The following is an 18,419-nucleotide window of genomic DNA, read 5'->3' on the forward strand; positions in this document are numbered from 1 at the left end:
AAAACTGGCTTGGTTTTAAGGCACTTTAAACTGAGACACATCACCTGAGCTCTCTGCTACTGTTAACTTGCCATTTACTTTAGAATCACCAAGATTTTACCATCAAAATGTTAACACTCAGGTATGGGGGTATAATCATAAAAAATGACTCTGTTCAAGGGAGCCAAGTATCTACACATTTCCTCTGTAATCAGTAGGTCTCTGTTTTTCCTCTTTCAAGGCAAAAACAGTCCAGCCTTCCTAGCTGGAGTTAAGCTGTTGAGCACACCCCCTTAATAAACATTTTTAAAAATACCATAGAATAGCACGGCACTTTTATAGTACAGAAATATGACTCACCACAGTACTACACAGTATAACATAAAAAAATTGGAAAATAACTTTCTGTGGAACAAAAATAACCTCCTACATATAAAATATTTCATCTTATTTTCTTCTGCACCTGAAAAGAAAAAGACTGAAATATGTGGAATTAATCTTCAAAACCAGGTAAAGTCTCTAACTTATACGAATAAAAAGGAGAACTATTTGCAGTTAAAAGTCCTTTTTGTCGAATCAGACACTAAAAATGAACTAAATTGAATATCAACTGTTGGTTTTACATGCTAAAACATTCTTTATGTTTAAACTAACCAAAACATCTGGCTAAGGGATACTTTTTCTACCCATACAGTTACTATAAATAACGAATTCAGTCTTTCTTTTGTTTCGTAATTTGTCCTGGAGTACTGAATTCTCAAAAATCCTCAAGTAGGTTATTAGCCTGCGGGGGATGGAAAGAAAAACTTGTACTTCTAGTTGCGGTATCAAATAACTGCAGATGAAAACCAAAGATAAGCAGTGAAAATTAACCAAATTAATTACATTACCCCACCGTCCCCACCCTAAATACTAGCTACACTTAAACCAGGAAAAAGTTATACTGGGCTATACTGGATTTATCATTAGCTACTATAAATTGGCCTGACTCAATACCTAAAAAAACCCTCCCTTGTTTTGAAAAGCTACTATATACCTCTGAAAATACTTTTATGCATTATGCTCACAAAGTGTTTCTGCAGATTTTTCTCGCAGATGAAGGTCCAGCTACCATCAACCCTCTTCTCATCTTTGGCTGCCAGTAGCACTTGTAATAGGGGATGGCACATATGGGTATGTACACATGGTATTTTGCAGGCAGATACAACAGCTAGCCTCTCCTAAATCAGAAGCTACCTGATTATGGTTAATTACATAGAATCATTTAGGTTGCAGAAGACCTTTAAGATCATTAAGTCCAACCGATAACCCAGGACTGCCAAGTCCACCACTAAACATGTCTCTAAGCACTGCATCTACACACCCTTTACTCAGGTTACCAAATCTTGTTAAGCTGCAGGGTGAAATAACTTGAAGTCAGCACCATCTTAATACAGCTGTGTGGGTTTTGAGCAGACAATATCCAGCCACTTTGGGGAACAGGCAGAAGGAGTTCACCTTTGCCAGAAGATGCTAACCCAGCCTATATGAGATGCAGCAGCTGAGCATCCTGCAGAGACCTCACCTACCTCTCCTGGAAACTGGCTCACACAGGAGCTGCGGGATGGCAACACTTCATTTGTACTGTCTTTATCAAAACATAACCATTCTCTTTCTCTACTAGCAGCCTCATTGCAACAAAGCAGAAACTGGCAATGCAGCATGGTTTTGTGTGTGACTAAGACTGCTGTCCCTCTTGGTTATGTTTCTGTCAAAATCTAATGGGTATCTTGTATAAAAAACTGAGGTTGTTTCTTTTGCAGTGATTTAATGTCAGTAATCAGATGTTATGTAATATGCTTTGCATAAGTTACTCAACAATTAAGATCATTATCAGTCACTCTCCATCCCTCAAAAACATTAAATTTGAAGGTTGTTATGGCACATAATTGTTATGTGCTTATCTGGATGTGAATATACTATGACTTGGTAAGGTTGGCTCAAAAAAACATATTCAACCTTGAAAGAACAGGTCGAATTTATTGGATAAAATTTAGAGGATGAAGATGGTAAAGATGAGATTAGGCACTCACAAGGGGATCTAGCTGGTGGTCCTCGCTGAAGCTAAACGAACCACAGACATGGCATCCAAAATGCCATGCCTGGCAAACCAGCCTAGCAACAAAATTATTCTAAACCATATCCGTTATTTGCTTGCCTTTTGAACAACTGTACCAAATAAGTCACTTGTGGTAGGCAAGGCCACATCTCCTTCTCCCTGTCAAGCCAGACTAAGTGGTAGACCATGCTCCTGTCCTTAGCCATGGACACAGCCATTACACACAGGCCCCCAACAGCTTGTCTTCACAGCCACAGCATAGATACCTGCTCTCTGGAAATGCTTCTCCAGGAATGAAATTCCCCTTCACAATGTTTTTATTTTGAAGAAATGGTTTTAATTTTCCTCACTAAAAACTGATTTGCCTTTTTTCCCCCCACTGGCACTTTCCAGTGGGCTATAGAGTAGAGAAGTAGATCCAAAACAATGAAGGCAGACTTTTTTTTTCACTGGGCATGGCAAATTAGTCCCATTTTCAACCGGAGCTAAACACAGAAGTGAATTTTGTAAGACTGCAGAGAATCATTGCGTTCACTCTCCCAAATGAAGTTGCTTGTTGCCTTCTACATGTAAGGGTAAGTGAAGTTTCTCCCAGTCTGGGAAATACTCTGCAATGGCAGTACAAGCAACCGAAGGGTTCACAAAAGAAACCTCATGAGTGTAGTTTTGTTAGAAACACTGTAGAGTTTTCTGTTTAGCACCATACTTTCTAGGGCCGTATACTACAGTGCTCACCGCCTTGCTGGTACAGGGCTGTAGATTCTTGAGTTTTGTTGCACATGGGGAGGGAAGACAGCGTTTCCCCTCCCCAGGGTGGCCCACTGCAATGCCACCATCCACGAGTGCTGCGTCAGGAGGGGGTTTAGTAGACAAAGTTCCACATTCGCTCAAGCAGAAACAATGAACTATGCTCCAGACAGCCGTTTTAAAAACCTGTCGTTCTTCACGTTGAATAAGATAAAGGCAAATTTACATACAAGATTCAAACAATGCAGAAATCAGGCAGATTTCAGAACAATGCCTGACATGTAAAAATTGAAATGAATTTTCTTCACTAGCGTAACAAGCAAATTCCTATTATAATTATTTATGTGCTATTACCGTTTCTTACTTTCCCGATAAGGTGAAGCTACGAATTATGTAGCACCTCAAAAATTATTACCTTGAAAACGTGGACTTCTAAGTCACCATTGTATGAAGATTTCCGTACCACCACCAAGCCCTGCCCTGACTAGAGCACGGTATCCCAAATCAATTTGCATAGCCATTCTCAAGCAAGCACTTACTTGCAATACCTTGCTATTTACCATCACTGCTTATTCACCTTCTCTGAAAATAACAGCAATTGCCACAATCCACCAACTTCGGGAGGACATACCCCATACTGATGCACGTTCTCTTTAGCTTACTGCTCATTAAGAGCTACTTCAGCTTGTAGCCAGGAGGAAACAGTGACAGCACGTGACCAACCACCGTCCCTTTCCTGGGTTCCCCAAAGGTGCCAAACCTGCACTAACCGTGCGGGGTTGCTCTGCAGCATGTTGACATACAACCCGATGAGTACATGTTCATCGGCCAGCCTGTCTGCAACATCGAGGCTGTACTGTAACCTGGAACAGGGTCAGGGGAGAGAGGGTGCAGGCCGGACAGACAGAGGGACATAAACAGAGAAAGCAGGAGCAAGTGAGAGCGTGAAATGGGAATTTAGGAACGAACACTAAGTGCTCTTAGAAAAAAAACAATCACCAAGTGCAGAAATTATTTTGTTACTACTGTGATTTATATGTTAAATATTTCATGGTTTAGGATGTAGAATCCCACTTGATTACAGAGGCAGCCTCAGAAATCAGTGAGATGCCAGATTGGGCCAGGGACTGGAGCTGCACTGTACCATTTACTTCAAAATACAACAGATTGTGAGGTCGGCAGTATTTGCTTTAATATACTACATATTGCATATATACACTAAATATACATATGTTATACACACGATTAACATACTAAAATCACAAGTTGGATTTGTTTGGAAGTGTCTGATCAAGACCTCACGCATCCAGGTATACATAAATACATTTAAACATGCCCTACTTAGCTCACTGGGTTAATTGGTTATCACAATTTTCTCAGGAAAGATATATGTTTACAGAATACATTAAAAAGGGGAGGAATAGACGAAAAGGTTTTAGTTTAGCTGTGTTAGTGCAAGCTACGAACATACTCTCTCTCTTTAACTTACCCTTTGCCTTTCAAGAAAGCTGGAGCAGCCCTAGCCAGCAGTTTGCTCTGCTCTACTTCAGTATTCTTGGAAGGAGAGCTAGTTAATAAGACAGGAAAACTAAGAAGTGATGTCTGAAATTCATTACAGAACAGAGTTTGGAGAAACTCATTCAACCACGCTGGACTGAATAAAAATAACAACAGAAGCTTTAAAAAAATTTTTGAAAAATTCAGTAAATGCAAAGTAAACTAGAGTTTTCCCTCCTGTTCTCCAAAAGCAAACTATAAAGACTTCACTACAGAAAAGACAGACAAAATGTGCTTCTCTCACAAATGGAGAGCTGAAAGCTTGTGTAGTTTCAAGGTGGAGTCTGCGATAAACATCATCCTAAATGCAGCTTTCAAGCAGGGAAAGCTTCACCATAACAGCTGAATTGCTTTTCTCCACATTTGCCATAAGATGGTTTCAATAATCTGTGGAAATGTGCTTATTTAGATCCAGTGATGGGATACACCAGTTCAATTTTCAGAAGTACTGTTCTGTTGATTAAAAAAAAAATATAGTTCATCAAACCCACTTTTTTTCTTCCTAATTACAGTATTTAATGGATGGCGCTAACTGCACCTTTCCCAATGCTAAAATATCAATGTTAATAAGGTAACTGGCTAAAAATGCAGACTGAAATGTTAGGTTTTCTTTCATGCTGCAGTATTTTTTGTTTGTAAAACAACAAAGCAAAATGAAAATATACTTTTAACTTCTTCTTTTTAAAATTATTCACCTTTAATTTTTGGTTTGGCTACTGATACTGTAAATGCCTGATCAAAAGACAGGTGTGTGAGCATGCATGCACCTCTGCCTCCAGCTGCATGCGTGTGGGAGTGTGTGTGTGTATAGGCAGATGATGTTGCACAAATATGATGCATGATAAATCTGTGCAGATGTGGCTTTGACTGACTAGAAATCAAAATCTTTAATGTTAGGACAAAGAAGGAATTCAGTAAGATGAGGTGTGTGCCATTCCCCTCCTTTTAGAAGGTCAAGATTGGCAGCAGGGTTCTGATAAGGATGATACTGAAGGGTGTCCTAACAACCAAAGCCCTGCTGATATATAATAAATCTGGAAGATAGCTAAAGGAAATGCTGTACTGCACAGCAAGAAAAAATGCTTGCTTCACATTTCTATGTCGATCAACATGCTACTTATGTCTGTTGTGCTTCCACCGAAGTGATACCCATGCAGGTTAACATGCTCCATGCCAGCTAGAAGGGTATGTTTTCCACCCACATTTTCCTCCCAGTTACAGAAGGAAAATGCATTCAAGGGGTACAGGGTGTGGCATTTCCGCCAAAATATACAGTTGTCGGTTCTTAAAGTAAAGATAAGTATGTTGCTACAGTGGGCGACCAATGATCCCAGGGCAGATTTTGCGCTTTACTTTCTAACAGTGCGTGCGATGCCCCCTCTATCAACCCTAAGTTCTCCTCTCCTATGCTCCAGAAGAAACACAGTTAGGGTGGAGTGACCAGCAAGCAAACAACTCATTGAGCAATGGATGTCACATCTATCAATGTTCATTTCCTTCTTGGTGGATTATGCAAACTTCTATCTCCCAACTTCTTTTTATGAGTTATGTTTTCTAAGCTTTTCTGATGTTTGGGTGTCTCTTCTGGACTCTGTCACGCTAGTCAGTGTATTTGTCCTCATGCTGCTGCCCTACACTGTGTGCAATCCTCCAGGAAGATTTCTCCTCCTCCAGGGAAAGAGCTTTAATATCTTTCCACATGATGTCCCAGGGTCAGATGCAATCTAACAATCGTATTGCTGACTTCAATTAGTTTGTGGTTCGCTGCAACTGCTAGGTCCTCTGTTAAAATATTTCTGTCCATGCAATTATGCTTAATCTTTCATTTGATTATTTGCTTCCTTGCTGCAGCACTTTTCACTTATCATTACTGAGTTCCCTCTAACTGATTTCAGATCATTTGGGCATCAATTACTACCATTGCAACTGATCTATTTTTTAATTTAGAAACTGCTCTCCAAGCACTCCTTCCCATAACTATTTAAACCTTTGTGCCGTCTACAAGTTGCATACACTCGCTCTATTGCTCCCACTAGGTCATTACAAGAAATAGTGCACAGTGTCTGACTTATAGCCTTCAAGAATTCCGGCTGTTCTCCTCCTAGAATGACGGCAAACTTTTGAAAATTTAACTACTGATTTCCAGTGTTGCTTTTATAATGATTTCCCCATGCCCATATTTCCTTTGAGTACCTCTGTATCATCCAGGACTTTGTCAAAAGTCCTTTTAAGGTCAACCTGTATCGTATCTGCTGCTGCTTTTTTACCCACTGGACCAGTTATCCTGTCAATGAAATAAATTAGTTTGGTTTGATATAATTTGTTCTTGACAAACCCGTGCTGGTTATTTCTCATTGGTTTATTATACTCCAGGTGCTTACTAATTCTTTCACCATTTCTTTGGATACCAAGGTTAGGCTGTCTCTTGTATAATCCCTTTGGGCTTTGTCCCTGTTTCTGCCTTCAACATTCCTTCATTTGGAAGAGCTGACATTTGTCCTTCTTATTCTTCCACATCCTCCTACACCCTCCACATATTCCCCAAAATACAGCTAATACTTCAGAGATCATTTTGGCCACAGTGAGTTACTCTGGGTCTTACCAACTGGAGCATAAATTTTAAATATATTTTCCTGTTAAAATGGAACATTTTGCAAGATGCCAAAGAATGCTTACCCATGCAAATTAACAGACAAAACCTCCAGCTCCAAATAGATGTCTACAAACATGCAGACCTAGCAATACTGTTCTAAATGTTATACCCTCTTTAGTGACTACACTGAACAATCACACATACAAACATTTCTTTTAGCAGGTAGAACATTGCTGATGAAATAAGCAGGATTCTCATATTATTCTGAAAATAACATACAAAGGCAACTTGCAGTTCAAGTCTACCACACTCCTTAGAGATCGAAAAATTGACATCAGCAACCAGTATGTTTTGTTCCAAAACTATTGTCCAGAAATCTGGCCTAACCTCTTGCAGTGCCTAGGTAGAATATCCCATTTTTTTTTAGCTTTTATGTGGAGTTCAAAAAAGGCACCAGCTACTCTGATTCAGTGTTAAGTAAGACTCAGTTTCTCCTTGGCTGTGGGCATTTGATACCATAGTGCATTTTTTTTTATCTACCACAGAATTGCAAAGTAATTTCAAGCTCAGCAAAATGTGCTGCATCACTCCGTTTATGCCAGTTTATTACTCCTTTAGAAGAACTAAATGCATTAGTGGGGGGAGTGGCACTGAGAAAAATGCAAGAAAAAATGTCCTGTTTCATCTGACCCCATGCTAGCCCTATAATTTGATAGCTTAAAGAAGACATTTATTAAGAAAGAGATTGTATCCATTACTATGGTAGCTATGTACTTGAAGGCAGCACTGAGCCTGCAGCTGGGAAACAAGAGAACCCAAATAAGGAAGAAAACATTAGTTCAGGGTACAGACTTATTCCTCTTGACTACACAGAAGTTTCTATAATGCTCAATTTACCTGTTTTGACATCACATATCCAATTCATGGGGTTTGCAAGGGCATTACCTACTCTGCAGCAATATTCCCTTGTTCTGCTGCCCTCTAGGTAATTGGAGATCACAAAAATAAATGTGAGGTTAAAACCTAAGTATTAGTGACAGTGAAAAAATTACAGAACTTTTGGTTTTAATCACAAAGCAGCTGTTATTGCAACAAATGACTGTGATTTGGTATTTGGGAGAAGATCAGAGATTTTTTTGTTTCTTCTTTTCTAATGTGCTTTAAAGTTGCTCTTTAACTGTATGGAGCATATTGTTGATATCAATTTTCACACTATATATTTAGAAGAAAGGTGCTTATAATTGTTATGCCAACCTCCTTGTTAAAGCTCTCTTATGGACTTGGTTGCTCAAACTAAGCAAAGTAAGCAGAGAAATTTTAAGTGGACTTTGATTCTGAAGTGGCTTGAAAAAACTAGAGAAGCACCTCAGGGAAAGCCTGAATCCAACAGCCTTTGAGCTTTGGAATAATTGTGTACCCACCCAAAACTGGTGCTTCAGATGCAATTAAGCTGCAAATAACATATAATGTTCAATCCCCTTTCAGCTGTTCCCTACAATTTGTCATTGTGTTTACTAGTTATCAAAGATATTTCCTCTAATAAAATTCTTCTTCTTCCCAGTTAATTTCCTTTTTTCACTCATGAATCCAGAAATTATGATATTGTGCTGAACTTATGAGATTATATCCATTTCCAGCAGCAAAATGAGTCGGTGTGCTGAATTCAGCATTTGCTGCTACAAGGAGAAACTGGCTGCAAATGCTTATGTCCTTATATGAACACAAGTAGCTGAAATAAATACCATTGGAATGCTACAAATGGCAGCCTGTGCCAATTCTCCTTTGAATAAACATTGTAATTACATAAAAACTTTCTGTAAAGCTATCTGAAACCTCTGGACTAGATTGCAGCACAAATTATAGTAACCATAAGTTATCTGCGGTGAAAACACAACCAGCAGAGCTTTTAGCATTGATTACATTCAGCTAGATATTTTACCCTGAGTTTGTACAATTTGTATTATAATATGAATCACAGAGCATTTAATGTAAAATCAGCACAACTGCAAACAGAGCTGTCAAAGTCTGTTTCTCTGATGTACGAGAGGATGAGCTTCCACTACTGAGGCCTGACTTTCCCAGGGCAATAATAATAGTAAAACCTAAAAGAATGAATGAAGATACTGTTATTAGCCTAATACAGATTGAAGAACTTGGCATTTAACAGAAAAGTACCTTGGTCTCAGTACTTGCTTACTGAATTATAGCTAATGTTCGTGGATTAATCAAAAAAAAGAAAGAAGGAAAGGTCATTGCACTCCACAGTAAAAAAACTGGGGAACTGTTCTTACTCAATTGCATATTTCTTTTATGCAGAATGAAACAGGCTTTTCCTTTAGTGACCGAAAGATGAGAGGAAATGCTGGGAAAAGGGTGCAGCAACCAAAGGCATCCATCCAAATCCAAGGCTCACTATGTAAATGGGAAGTCTTCATTAGCTTCAGCAGAATTTAGATCTGCCTTTTCTGTGGCCATTTTGCAAAGCAAAGAAAAAGGGTCTGGGGAAGGTTACTGGCAAGCAGAGCCAACTGCAGAACAGTAACCACCAGCAGCAAAAGCTGTGGAAGAGGAAGAGGAGGCTGGCTGTGAGCGTGGGAGATGTTTCCAGGCTCTCACGCAAGCCTCTTTTGTTCCTCAGTCAAGAATGCAACAGGCAAGTCATACGTTGATGATGAAACCATAAAGGTGTTGCTTTTTTGGTTTTCCAAAATGATATTTCCAACTTCCACTAGATACATTAACATTAATCCTACAGGAAAGGGTAAAATGAAAGATTTGTGCTCTGCATAAGCAAGACAGGTTGGCAAAGCCCACAGCCAGCAGGAAGTCTATTCAAAAGACTAATTAGAGCCACAGAAACCCTCTAGCCCACCAGAGCCTTCCTTGAAGAGTATCTTTAGTAGTTTAGCAGAACCGCTAATGATTTAGTGCATGAGCTACAGAACTATGGCATTTATTGGGTTAGTGCTCTCATACTGACCGTGAATTGTTGTGAAGCTGATTTACATACAGCTTTATAAGAGAATGCTCATCAGCCACAGGACTGGCTGCATTTATACCCCCAAGTAACCTGAATGATTCAAACAAAACCTTGTTAATACTTCAAAAAGTATACAGACAGCAGTGTGTTCAGAGTGGGTTTGTTACAATAAACATAATTTGTAACCATTTAAAAAGGATACTGACTTGACAGTTTATAGTGTGCTTTTTCATTCAAATAAAAAGATGCAAATTTGATTTATAAGAGATGAAATTCAAAATAATGAGAATAAGCTGTCAAACACTTAAAATCCTGCTAAATCAATGAAACAAAAGTTACAAAACTTTCCATATACAAGCAGTGTTACTGCTTCACATATCAGGGTACTGTTTACTCTAAAATTAAAGCCAGAACTGACTGCTGCATCATGGAAATGCTCTGCTGTATAAGGATGTCACACTATCCACTTATAAGGAAGCCTGGATACCTATGGGTGGGTGGGTGTTTATTGTCTCCTGCCCTCGCGGGATTCTCCATCAAGGAGAAAAGATATTTTAATGCTCAGGAATTGTGTACATTTAATCCTGACAGTTAAAGACACTCATTTGAATTGTTAAAGAACACAAAAGTAAAACAATTGGGATTTTTTCATATGTAAAGATAAACAAGCAGCACAGTAGATAGTGCTGTGGTTATTACTGCATGTCCCTGGCCTAAACGGCAAAGCATACCTTTGTTGAATGAGCACAGGGACTTCTTGGGGATAAATAGAAGCAATAGCTACACTCTTAAAGAGCGTTGCTCTTAATGACCTAGCCCAGAGAGGCCACACATAGATTATCCTGCCTTGCACATAAGATCCCATATATTCCAAGCACAGAAACGAATTTGCATTTGCTGTCTCACTGTCTGTATAGGCAGCAGATCTAGTCTTGGGGGCTGCTTTGGGACTGGCCTTCAAAAAGCATCTCAGTCACACCCAGCAGCTACTTGCACTAAGATAACACTGAGAATGTACATTTTATAGCTCCTGGTAACAAAGTTCATAACTCAAAGTAGTAGTAGACCATCTTTACTGTGACCTTGCAACGCAGTACACTCAGGTTTGGTTTTGGTGTTAAAATATGTAGCCATGCACACCCAGAGATTATTTTTGGTTATTTGGGAACGTGGAAGCACTGACACATACAGCAGGAACCAAGCAATAAAATGCACCTAAGGAAGACATAGTGCTCACCGTCCCCAGTGAAGCTGGAAGTTCTTTTTCTGCTACTTTCTTATCTATGTGCATTGGTAGGTTTACACAGATGGGTGAGACAGCTAGCAAACGCTACACACGTTTGGCAAAGTGTACATCGTACATTGTACAATGTACAAAATGGCCAAAATGTACATCGTCAGCTGCAAGCACCTCCTCTTTGGGATTAATGTTTCTGACCACTCTTTTTCTCATGTGCTTACTGAAGGGTCACCATAGTCCAAGACTACTCCTGCTCTCTTGTAGCCTTTAATGACAATCTGAATGGTTTAAAAGGAGTAAGGATATCTTGCTATATATTGCAATATGAACACATTTCTCTGTTCATACCTTGCAGTACAATGCAGGCACTCCCAGTATACCAGTAGGCAACGGCATGTCCCAGTTCCTGTTCCCACAATGCTGCTACAAAATGGCTTCTCACCAACAGCTCACTTTCGGCCCCGATGGGAGGGTGCCTCGGTTGCATGTGAGCACATTTTAGTGGGACGTAATGGTTCAAATGAGAGCTGATTTTCTGTGCTCTGCTGCGAGGAGCTTGCAGTGCCCTAACCCCAATTCTCCATCCAGGTATCTGGGCATTAGTCCAAAATAATGAAGGCATTTCTCTCCTCATGTCTGTTAATCTTATATTGTGGGTGGTTTGGGTTTTTTTTGTTTCCTGGGGAGGAATTGAAAATTGAAACCTCCACCAGTATCATATAATGGTTTAATATAAATAAGGATAAGAACTCACCTTCTGTTTGCAAAAGGACTTCCTGAGGGAACAGAGTGGGAGAAGAGTGTGTCGTTCATGCTGGTTACAGGTCGAGGGGGCCTAGAAGGCAAAGTATCCAGTTGCATTAATTTTGCACAAAACCTCACTTCATCAGCAACAGTATTTACAGATAATTAAATGGGCTTCTTGTTTAAAGTAACATTACTACTGGCATCTTCTGCTTTAAGTAGCAATAGTCCCAAATTAAAGATGCTGTGTTTTTAAGCAGAAGCTGATAAAGCAAGCTGTTACTTGGGTCTGGAAGGAAATAATGCTTTTGTGTGTTCTAAGGTGAGATTTAAGCAACTTGCTTGATTTCTTTTTCCCCTGCTTCAGTGAAATAACCACTATGCCATTTTTCCTTTCTACAGCCTGTAGTCCAGGGTGCAGTCACTGCTTTCAACCAGCTAGGCTGAGCACCGACAGCAGGTTCTGTGGCAGCACGGAGGTCTGCAAGAGGTAACTGCCAATGAATTACACATCTTTTCATGAGGTTATCCCTGGCACAAAGCTTCACGCTACATAGTGACCACAGTGTACCTACAGCTGTCAGTGTCCCATAAAATATATGCAGAACTAAACTGGTTTAATTGCAAAGCTTTCAGCTGGTATATCAACCCCCCAAATCAAAATTTAAAATAAGTATCCAGTTTAAGAGTACCCATTAATAATGATGGTTTTATTATTACATTCTTTATTTCCTGCTCTTACTGAAGATGAAATGAGAAGGAATATTTCCGCCGCTTTCTTTTATTGTCTGCTCTTAAAAAATATTTTGTGCATAATTTTTCCTTCTGTATCCATTAAGAACAAATTTCCACTTCTTAATGGACTTCTTATGCAACACTGGGCAAAAGATATAGACATTCTGGAAAAACTAAAAAATAGGTTATTAAAATCACAGGGTATTCAATCAGACATGAGCAGAACCTGAGGCCATATATAAATTCAGGCTTCAAATTGCCTGGATTTCAAGTGGGTTAATATCCCCTTTAAGCTCTGTGAAAGATCTGTCTTGCTTCTGAATTCTGCAGAGGAGCAAATCAAAATATAGTAGCCATCTGCAAAACAGTCACTGGGCTCTAATTGAGCCAGACAACCAGTCATCCAAACCGTTTGTAAGAAAAGAAGAAAGCCAGTTCTGCACAGAAGTGAACTATTTCTATACATTTTCTTCCTTATTTTGTAACTGTTAGAAAACAAGCATAAATGTGGTCTCTGACAAGTCCGAATGGATTTCTCAGCATGTCAATACTACACCGACTTTAAGAAGTTTAAAACTGGGAATAGAAAGATGTAGGATTTGGCATGTTATTTATTTATATGAAAATACAGTTTTAGCCTAACCCTGCCTCTTCAGACCCATGTAAAAAACTCCAGTGCTGGTCAGTCATGAATTTGAGAAGCAAAACTTTGTGCTCTGTGTACTTATGGAGAAGTGTTTAATATCATTTTTCATGGACTCCTTCATCAGAGCTAGGAAGAGCTTGGATGCGGCCATAATCAGAGCCAATGTGCTGGGAAGGTCACTGTGGTATCAGTCTTGAAATACAGAGGTTTGAAAATAAACTTCAAGACAATTCTTAGAAACTAATTTTATTTAATGGGTAATCAACCAGTATTTTGCGGCCTGGGAATTGTAAACCAGTAACTGGTGTAGGGGAAATAGTTCGCACCAACTACGTGCAACTGCTGCATTTTCCCTTTTCTCAATACAATCACTGGCCAGTGAACACAATTCAAAAACTAATTGGGCACAGGCTGAGGTTTCTGATAGATGCGTCCAGCCCTGGGCTGTGGAGTTCTAAACAGCAGGGGAGAAGGGAGGAGAGGCTGGTTCTCAACACTGTCCCAGAGAAGGAGGTGGGGGAGTGCTCCCTTTGCAGAGCTTGGGCTCTGCTTTGCCTTGCACCCAGTCCACCTGTGCTGAGTAGGAAGTGGGTATGTGGCACCCATGGACTTCAGCAGATCACCACACACATGCTTCAGGTTAATGTCTTCTCTAAGCTTTTTCTCAAAATAGAGATGGAAAAGAAAGTTTCTAACCCTCAAAAGAGATCATCCCTTTCACTGTCTCTGTATTTAAAGACAATTATTTATTTGGCTCTGGACTCTGATAAATTAAGGATTGGTAATAATGAGATTATAGGATTTTTTTGCAAGCTTATTCCTTTAATAAGTGTACTAAAGAAGAAAAATACTCACCAAGTATCTCTTTTGCAGCCAAAATGAAACGGAAAAGATATCATTAATTAAATTGTCAGTTTAATATGTTTGTGGTCTAAGTAGTGCATTGGACATACTCCATTCTTATGACCCTGATTCTGCAAAAAGCATGAGAGTCTCTATGCATAAAAGGTCACTGATCTGTTTACATATGCAGTCTCTCTTGTGTACCAATGTCTATAAACTCCAAGGCTTTGCTCAAGTTTTGTGATTAGCATTCGTTTGTCAATTGTTATAGATATAGGATATAATATAGAAAACTATACTAATCTGAGCTTTCCCAAGGCAAGTTACTTAAAGGCTGATGCCCACTGTCGCATTCCTCAGGTTCAGCATGAATAGATGTTCAAACATACATATACAGTTGTGTGACGTGGTAAGACAAGAACAGCAGACTTTATGGTAAAGCAAAGCAAAACGCAGCTATTGACTATGAATGTATATTTTTTTGAGGTTATTTCTAAGCTTCTGGAAGTGAGCAATTAAGCTTTTTGATAAAAGTGAGCTGATGACGATCAGCTTTCTTCAAGGAGGCAGAAAACACTTAATACTATTGAAATATGCCATGTAATAAATGCATGTTATAGCATAACTCATACTCACAGTAATAAACCACGTTAAATAAGAGGAATTTTCCAAAGTGCTCTATGCTGGTCTAACCTCCTCACACTGATGTCAAAAATAACGCCCCCACAGGCTTAGGTGGACACCAAGTCAGGCCAGTGCAGAATGCATTTGAAAGATACCTCCATGATGCACTGGCCATGCCACTTGTCATCTCTGCAGTCCGGGTTTTCTTTTTTGTTGCCAATTTTATGCATAAAAAGGAAAAATGACCCCTCCATCAGTGGGGGGAGTTCCTCATCAGGTTAATGACACCTCGATAACCATTTTCCTAGATAAGCCTTAGATGTGTTTCTTTTTCAATTGACAATTTTGTGTGGCACCATTAAAAGAAAAGAAACATGCAGTCTTTCTGTCTGTTACCACTCAAAGGTGGAAGAATGATTAAAAGGAAAGGCTGTATAGTAATGCAGAGTTCTTGCCCTCATTTAAGCTAGAAGCTAAGAAAAGGATACTGTTTTGTTGCCAAAATTCTTCCATTTAATGCACATATAAAACTCTTTTTGCCTGGATGCCTGCCCAGAGCTGTTTCTCTCAACTTCCATTATGTTTAAAAATAAAAATCACATCAGTGAGAAGATATTCTCAATGATGTACTGTAGCATATCTCTCCCCTCAGTTAGTTTATGTGATTTATGCCGTAGATCATGCTACCTCCACACTTACAGGTTTTTCACTCATGTATCATTATAGCCAATATATATTGTTAAGTTATATTGCCTTCAATCTATGAATAAAGAGAAACTCTATAATAAATCAAAATAGATGGTGGTTTGTTCTCACATGTAATCACTCTAAATTATGTCTGTATAGTTAGGAAGAAGGGAAGGTGTTAATTTCACAGCAAAGATTTAAAACAGATCCTGCTTAACTATGGTACCTTCCCCTTGCCTTGCCTAAATGCATTTAATCCATTCACAGTAGCCTGGTTTTCATTATCCATTATCTCCTGACATAACCCCCGGCATTTGAAGGCCTCCAGCCAACAGGGAACATAGGCTTCTCTTTCAGTGTCATGCTCCCTGCCTCTTTCCATTTCTCTTAAGGATGGCCAAATTCTGCCTTGTGGAATTACCACTGACTTGCCAGCAGGGCCAGGCTTTTATACCACGCAGAGCAGCAGGGCAGCTCAGCAGATCCAACTCCACATGATTTCTTCCAAAGAACAACATCCTCGCATTACACCCCCATGAAGAGGTGCAGGGGTTTTAACTGACAGTTGAGTGTAACAGGGATTTGGCACTACGTTTTTGTCAGAGGCACCTTGTGTCTGAAGACCAGAGCACTCTTTTACGCCTTGAGAAAGTTCTGCTGTAACCACATGAGGAGGACGATGAGGATAATTTACCCTTAAAATGTCAGGTAGGTTAGATGAATTTTCCAGGTGTCACACAGCCCACGATGGTCAGTGTGCACTTGCCCTTAAGGATGCTACGTGCAAACATTTGGTACTGACAAAAGTAAGTATGTATAATAATTACAGAAAAGAACAGTTCCAGCAGCCAGTAACACAGATATGCAGCAGGCAAATGCAATTTTAATGACTGCTGCCTTAAGTGCTTCAGTCAGGGCCCCTGGGAAGATCATTAAGAAAGATATTTTCTTAAGAAATGTATCAGAATAAGACAAGTACTTTAAAGACAGGGGTTTTGGAATAATTTTTCCAAGTTAATTTCTTTTTAACTTTCCTCCAACCAATGCCTTGATTTTCACTGAATTCTATGGAAAACCTAACTTTATTTTTCTTTTCAGGACTCAGGAAGCAAAGGTAAACCACATTGATACATAAGAATATCTGAGCAACTCCCACTATGGACGGTGGACATGCTTCAGAAAAAAAAATAATCCAGTGATAATTTCCCCACCCTGCACAAATACGTTTTCTCTCTGCTTTGAGCTTCTTGACTCCTGCAGAGAAAAAGTAATGACACAAACTACTATACCAAAAAATAATTTTGCTTTCCCAAAATATCAGAACGTAAAAATAATAGCCTGTCTTCCAGTGACTTGGCAATTAAAAACACACTTCTTATGCAGACTCATATAACTCTTTAGGGCCGGGTGAAGCCATGGTTGCACTAAAGTCAGTGAGAACTGACACTGATTTCAACAAAATTGGTCAGACTTCACTTGTCATGCCTTGTGTCAAGGCATACCTGTGATACACTGAAGCTGAGAGTCTCTAGATGACAAAACTAATGTTCTCAGCATGAATACATCCCAAAGTGCTGAAACTATGAAATTGCATGGATAGCTTTTGAGGATAATGGGGACATCACAAAATTGCATCCCAGTATTTGGCTATATGTACATATCCCGCTGCCTCTTCAAGTGAAGTCACGCCAAAAGAACATTTTTATACTAAATACCCCTATCAGCAAATGTGCACTTGAGATGCATTTAGTTTGATATGCCACAGCTGCCTCCCGTTTTGTTCAGAGCTACAGCATCTACACTTGGTGCAAGCAACTCCTACAACAAAGCTTACTTTCTCTACAGCACACAGATACTTACACAATATGAGCCAGGTTTAGAGGTTTTTCAGGCTGGTCAGGGAACATTGGGTGTAAAGGTTCACGGCTGGAAGCACAGCTTAAAGACTTGCTAAGTGCATTAGTTAGCTTCTTAGCAGGTGATTTCTGGGAGGAACAAGGAAGGTAGAGGTAATCTGGACAAGTAAGGTACATACTGTTTCTGCTATAGGAAGCACAAAACAGGAAGCTCTACAGCTTATATACCTATTGACTGACAGCCCCCTTACCCCACTCCCACCCTGAGAATCTGGTAAGGCGAAGTCTGCTTTACTGCTCGGTTTGGAGGAAAGATTACCCTTACCTTCAGGGGCCTTCAGAGTAGGCTCAGCGGGTATATCTATATGGGCAGATGCAGTTGCAATAGCTTCTTTGCAATGCCGCGCTCAGGCAGTATTGAATGAAGGACAGCACAAAGGTAGTGTCTTCTGGACTGGAGCTGGCTTGTAACTCGCCATCTTGGGCGTGCAAGCGGAGCAAATCTGTGTATGCCTGCCCATATAGATACATGTATGGGACACCTTTTCCCTCCTAGTTGTGGGACAGGCACAAGGCTGCTGTATTCTTTCTCCTTGCTAGTATTTCCCTCCTCAGCTCCAGCACCCTGTACTGTTTAGGTACTGTCATAAAGCTCCTCTTCCACCTCCTGTGGCTGCTGCAGCCCCTGCCACACCAGGGAATGGGAAATTTGAGATGTGCGTGGTGAGAACTGCCCCACCATGCCACGGTGACCGCATGCCAGAAGAGGCTGACCTACTGTCATGAAAAGATGGAAAGGCTCCGCACGGAAAGCATGCTTGTCACCCTGAAATCCCATCAGTGACTCTAAAAAATAAACCCACCAGTATTTTCTGCTTTCTAGTTTTGTTCAGACGCTCGCTGCAGTTGAACACGTTTCTAAGGAAGGAAGGGCTTGGAGTTCAAAGGTGTCTTTTAGGCTGTGTGAGAGATTCTCAGGGAATCCAACTCACCTCTCTGTGATTCAGCTTTTCTGCCAGTGAAACAGGGGTAGGGATCCTTACACTGTCCCCTCCCCCCACATCACAGCTCTGCATGCTGAAATTTAAAA

At 39.9% G+C, this 18,419-nt stretch overlaps 1 protein-coding gene across 7 annotated transcripts in view; it reads right to left on the reverse strand.

Moving 5' to 3' along the window:
• DTNA (dystrobrevin alpha) overlaps positions 1 to 18,419 on the reverse strand; it is a 234,294-nt gene that overhangs the window by 34,981 nt on the left and 180,894 nt on the right. For 4 of the 7 annotated variants that reach the window (XM_055705134.1, XM_055705132.1, XM_055705136.1 and 1 more), the window contains exons 9-11: positions 17,334 to 17,458; positions 11,949 to 12,029; positions 3,595 to 3,687 (exon numbers count right to left, since the gene is read on the reverse strand). In XM_055705134.1, coding sequence (XP_055561109.1) covers positions 3,595 to 3,687; positions 11,949 to 12,029; positions 17,334 to 17,458 — 299 coding nt within the window. Of the gene's footprint in view, positions 1 to 3,594; positions 3,688 to 4,313; positions 4,392 to 9,954; positions 10,045 to 11,948; positions 12,030 to 17,333; positions 17,459 to 18,419 lie in introns of all 7 variants that reach the window. The other 3 variants (XM_055705139.1, XM_055705133.1, XM_055705137.1) reach the window with 3 other exon arrangements.

This window comes from Falco cherrug, chromosome 3 (assembly GCF_023634085.1).
Source record: "Falco cherrug isolate bFalChe1 chromosome 3, bFalChe1.pri, whole genome shotgun sequence".
NCBI lineage: Eukaryota > Metazoa > Chordata > Aves > Falconiformes > Falconidae > Falco > Falco cherrug.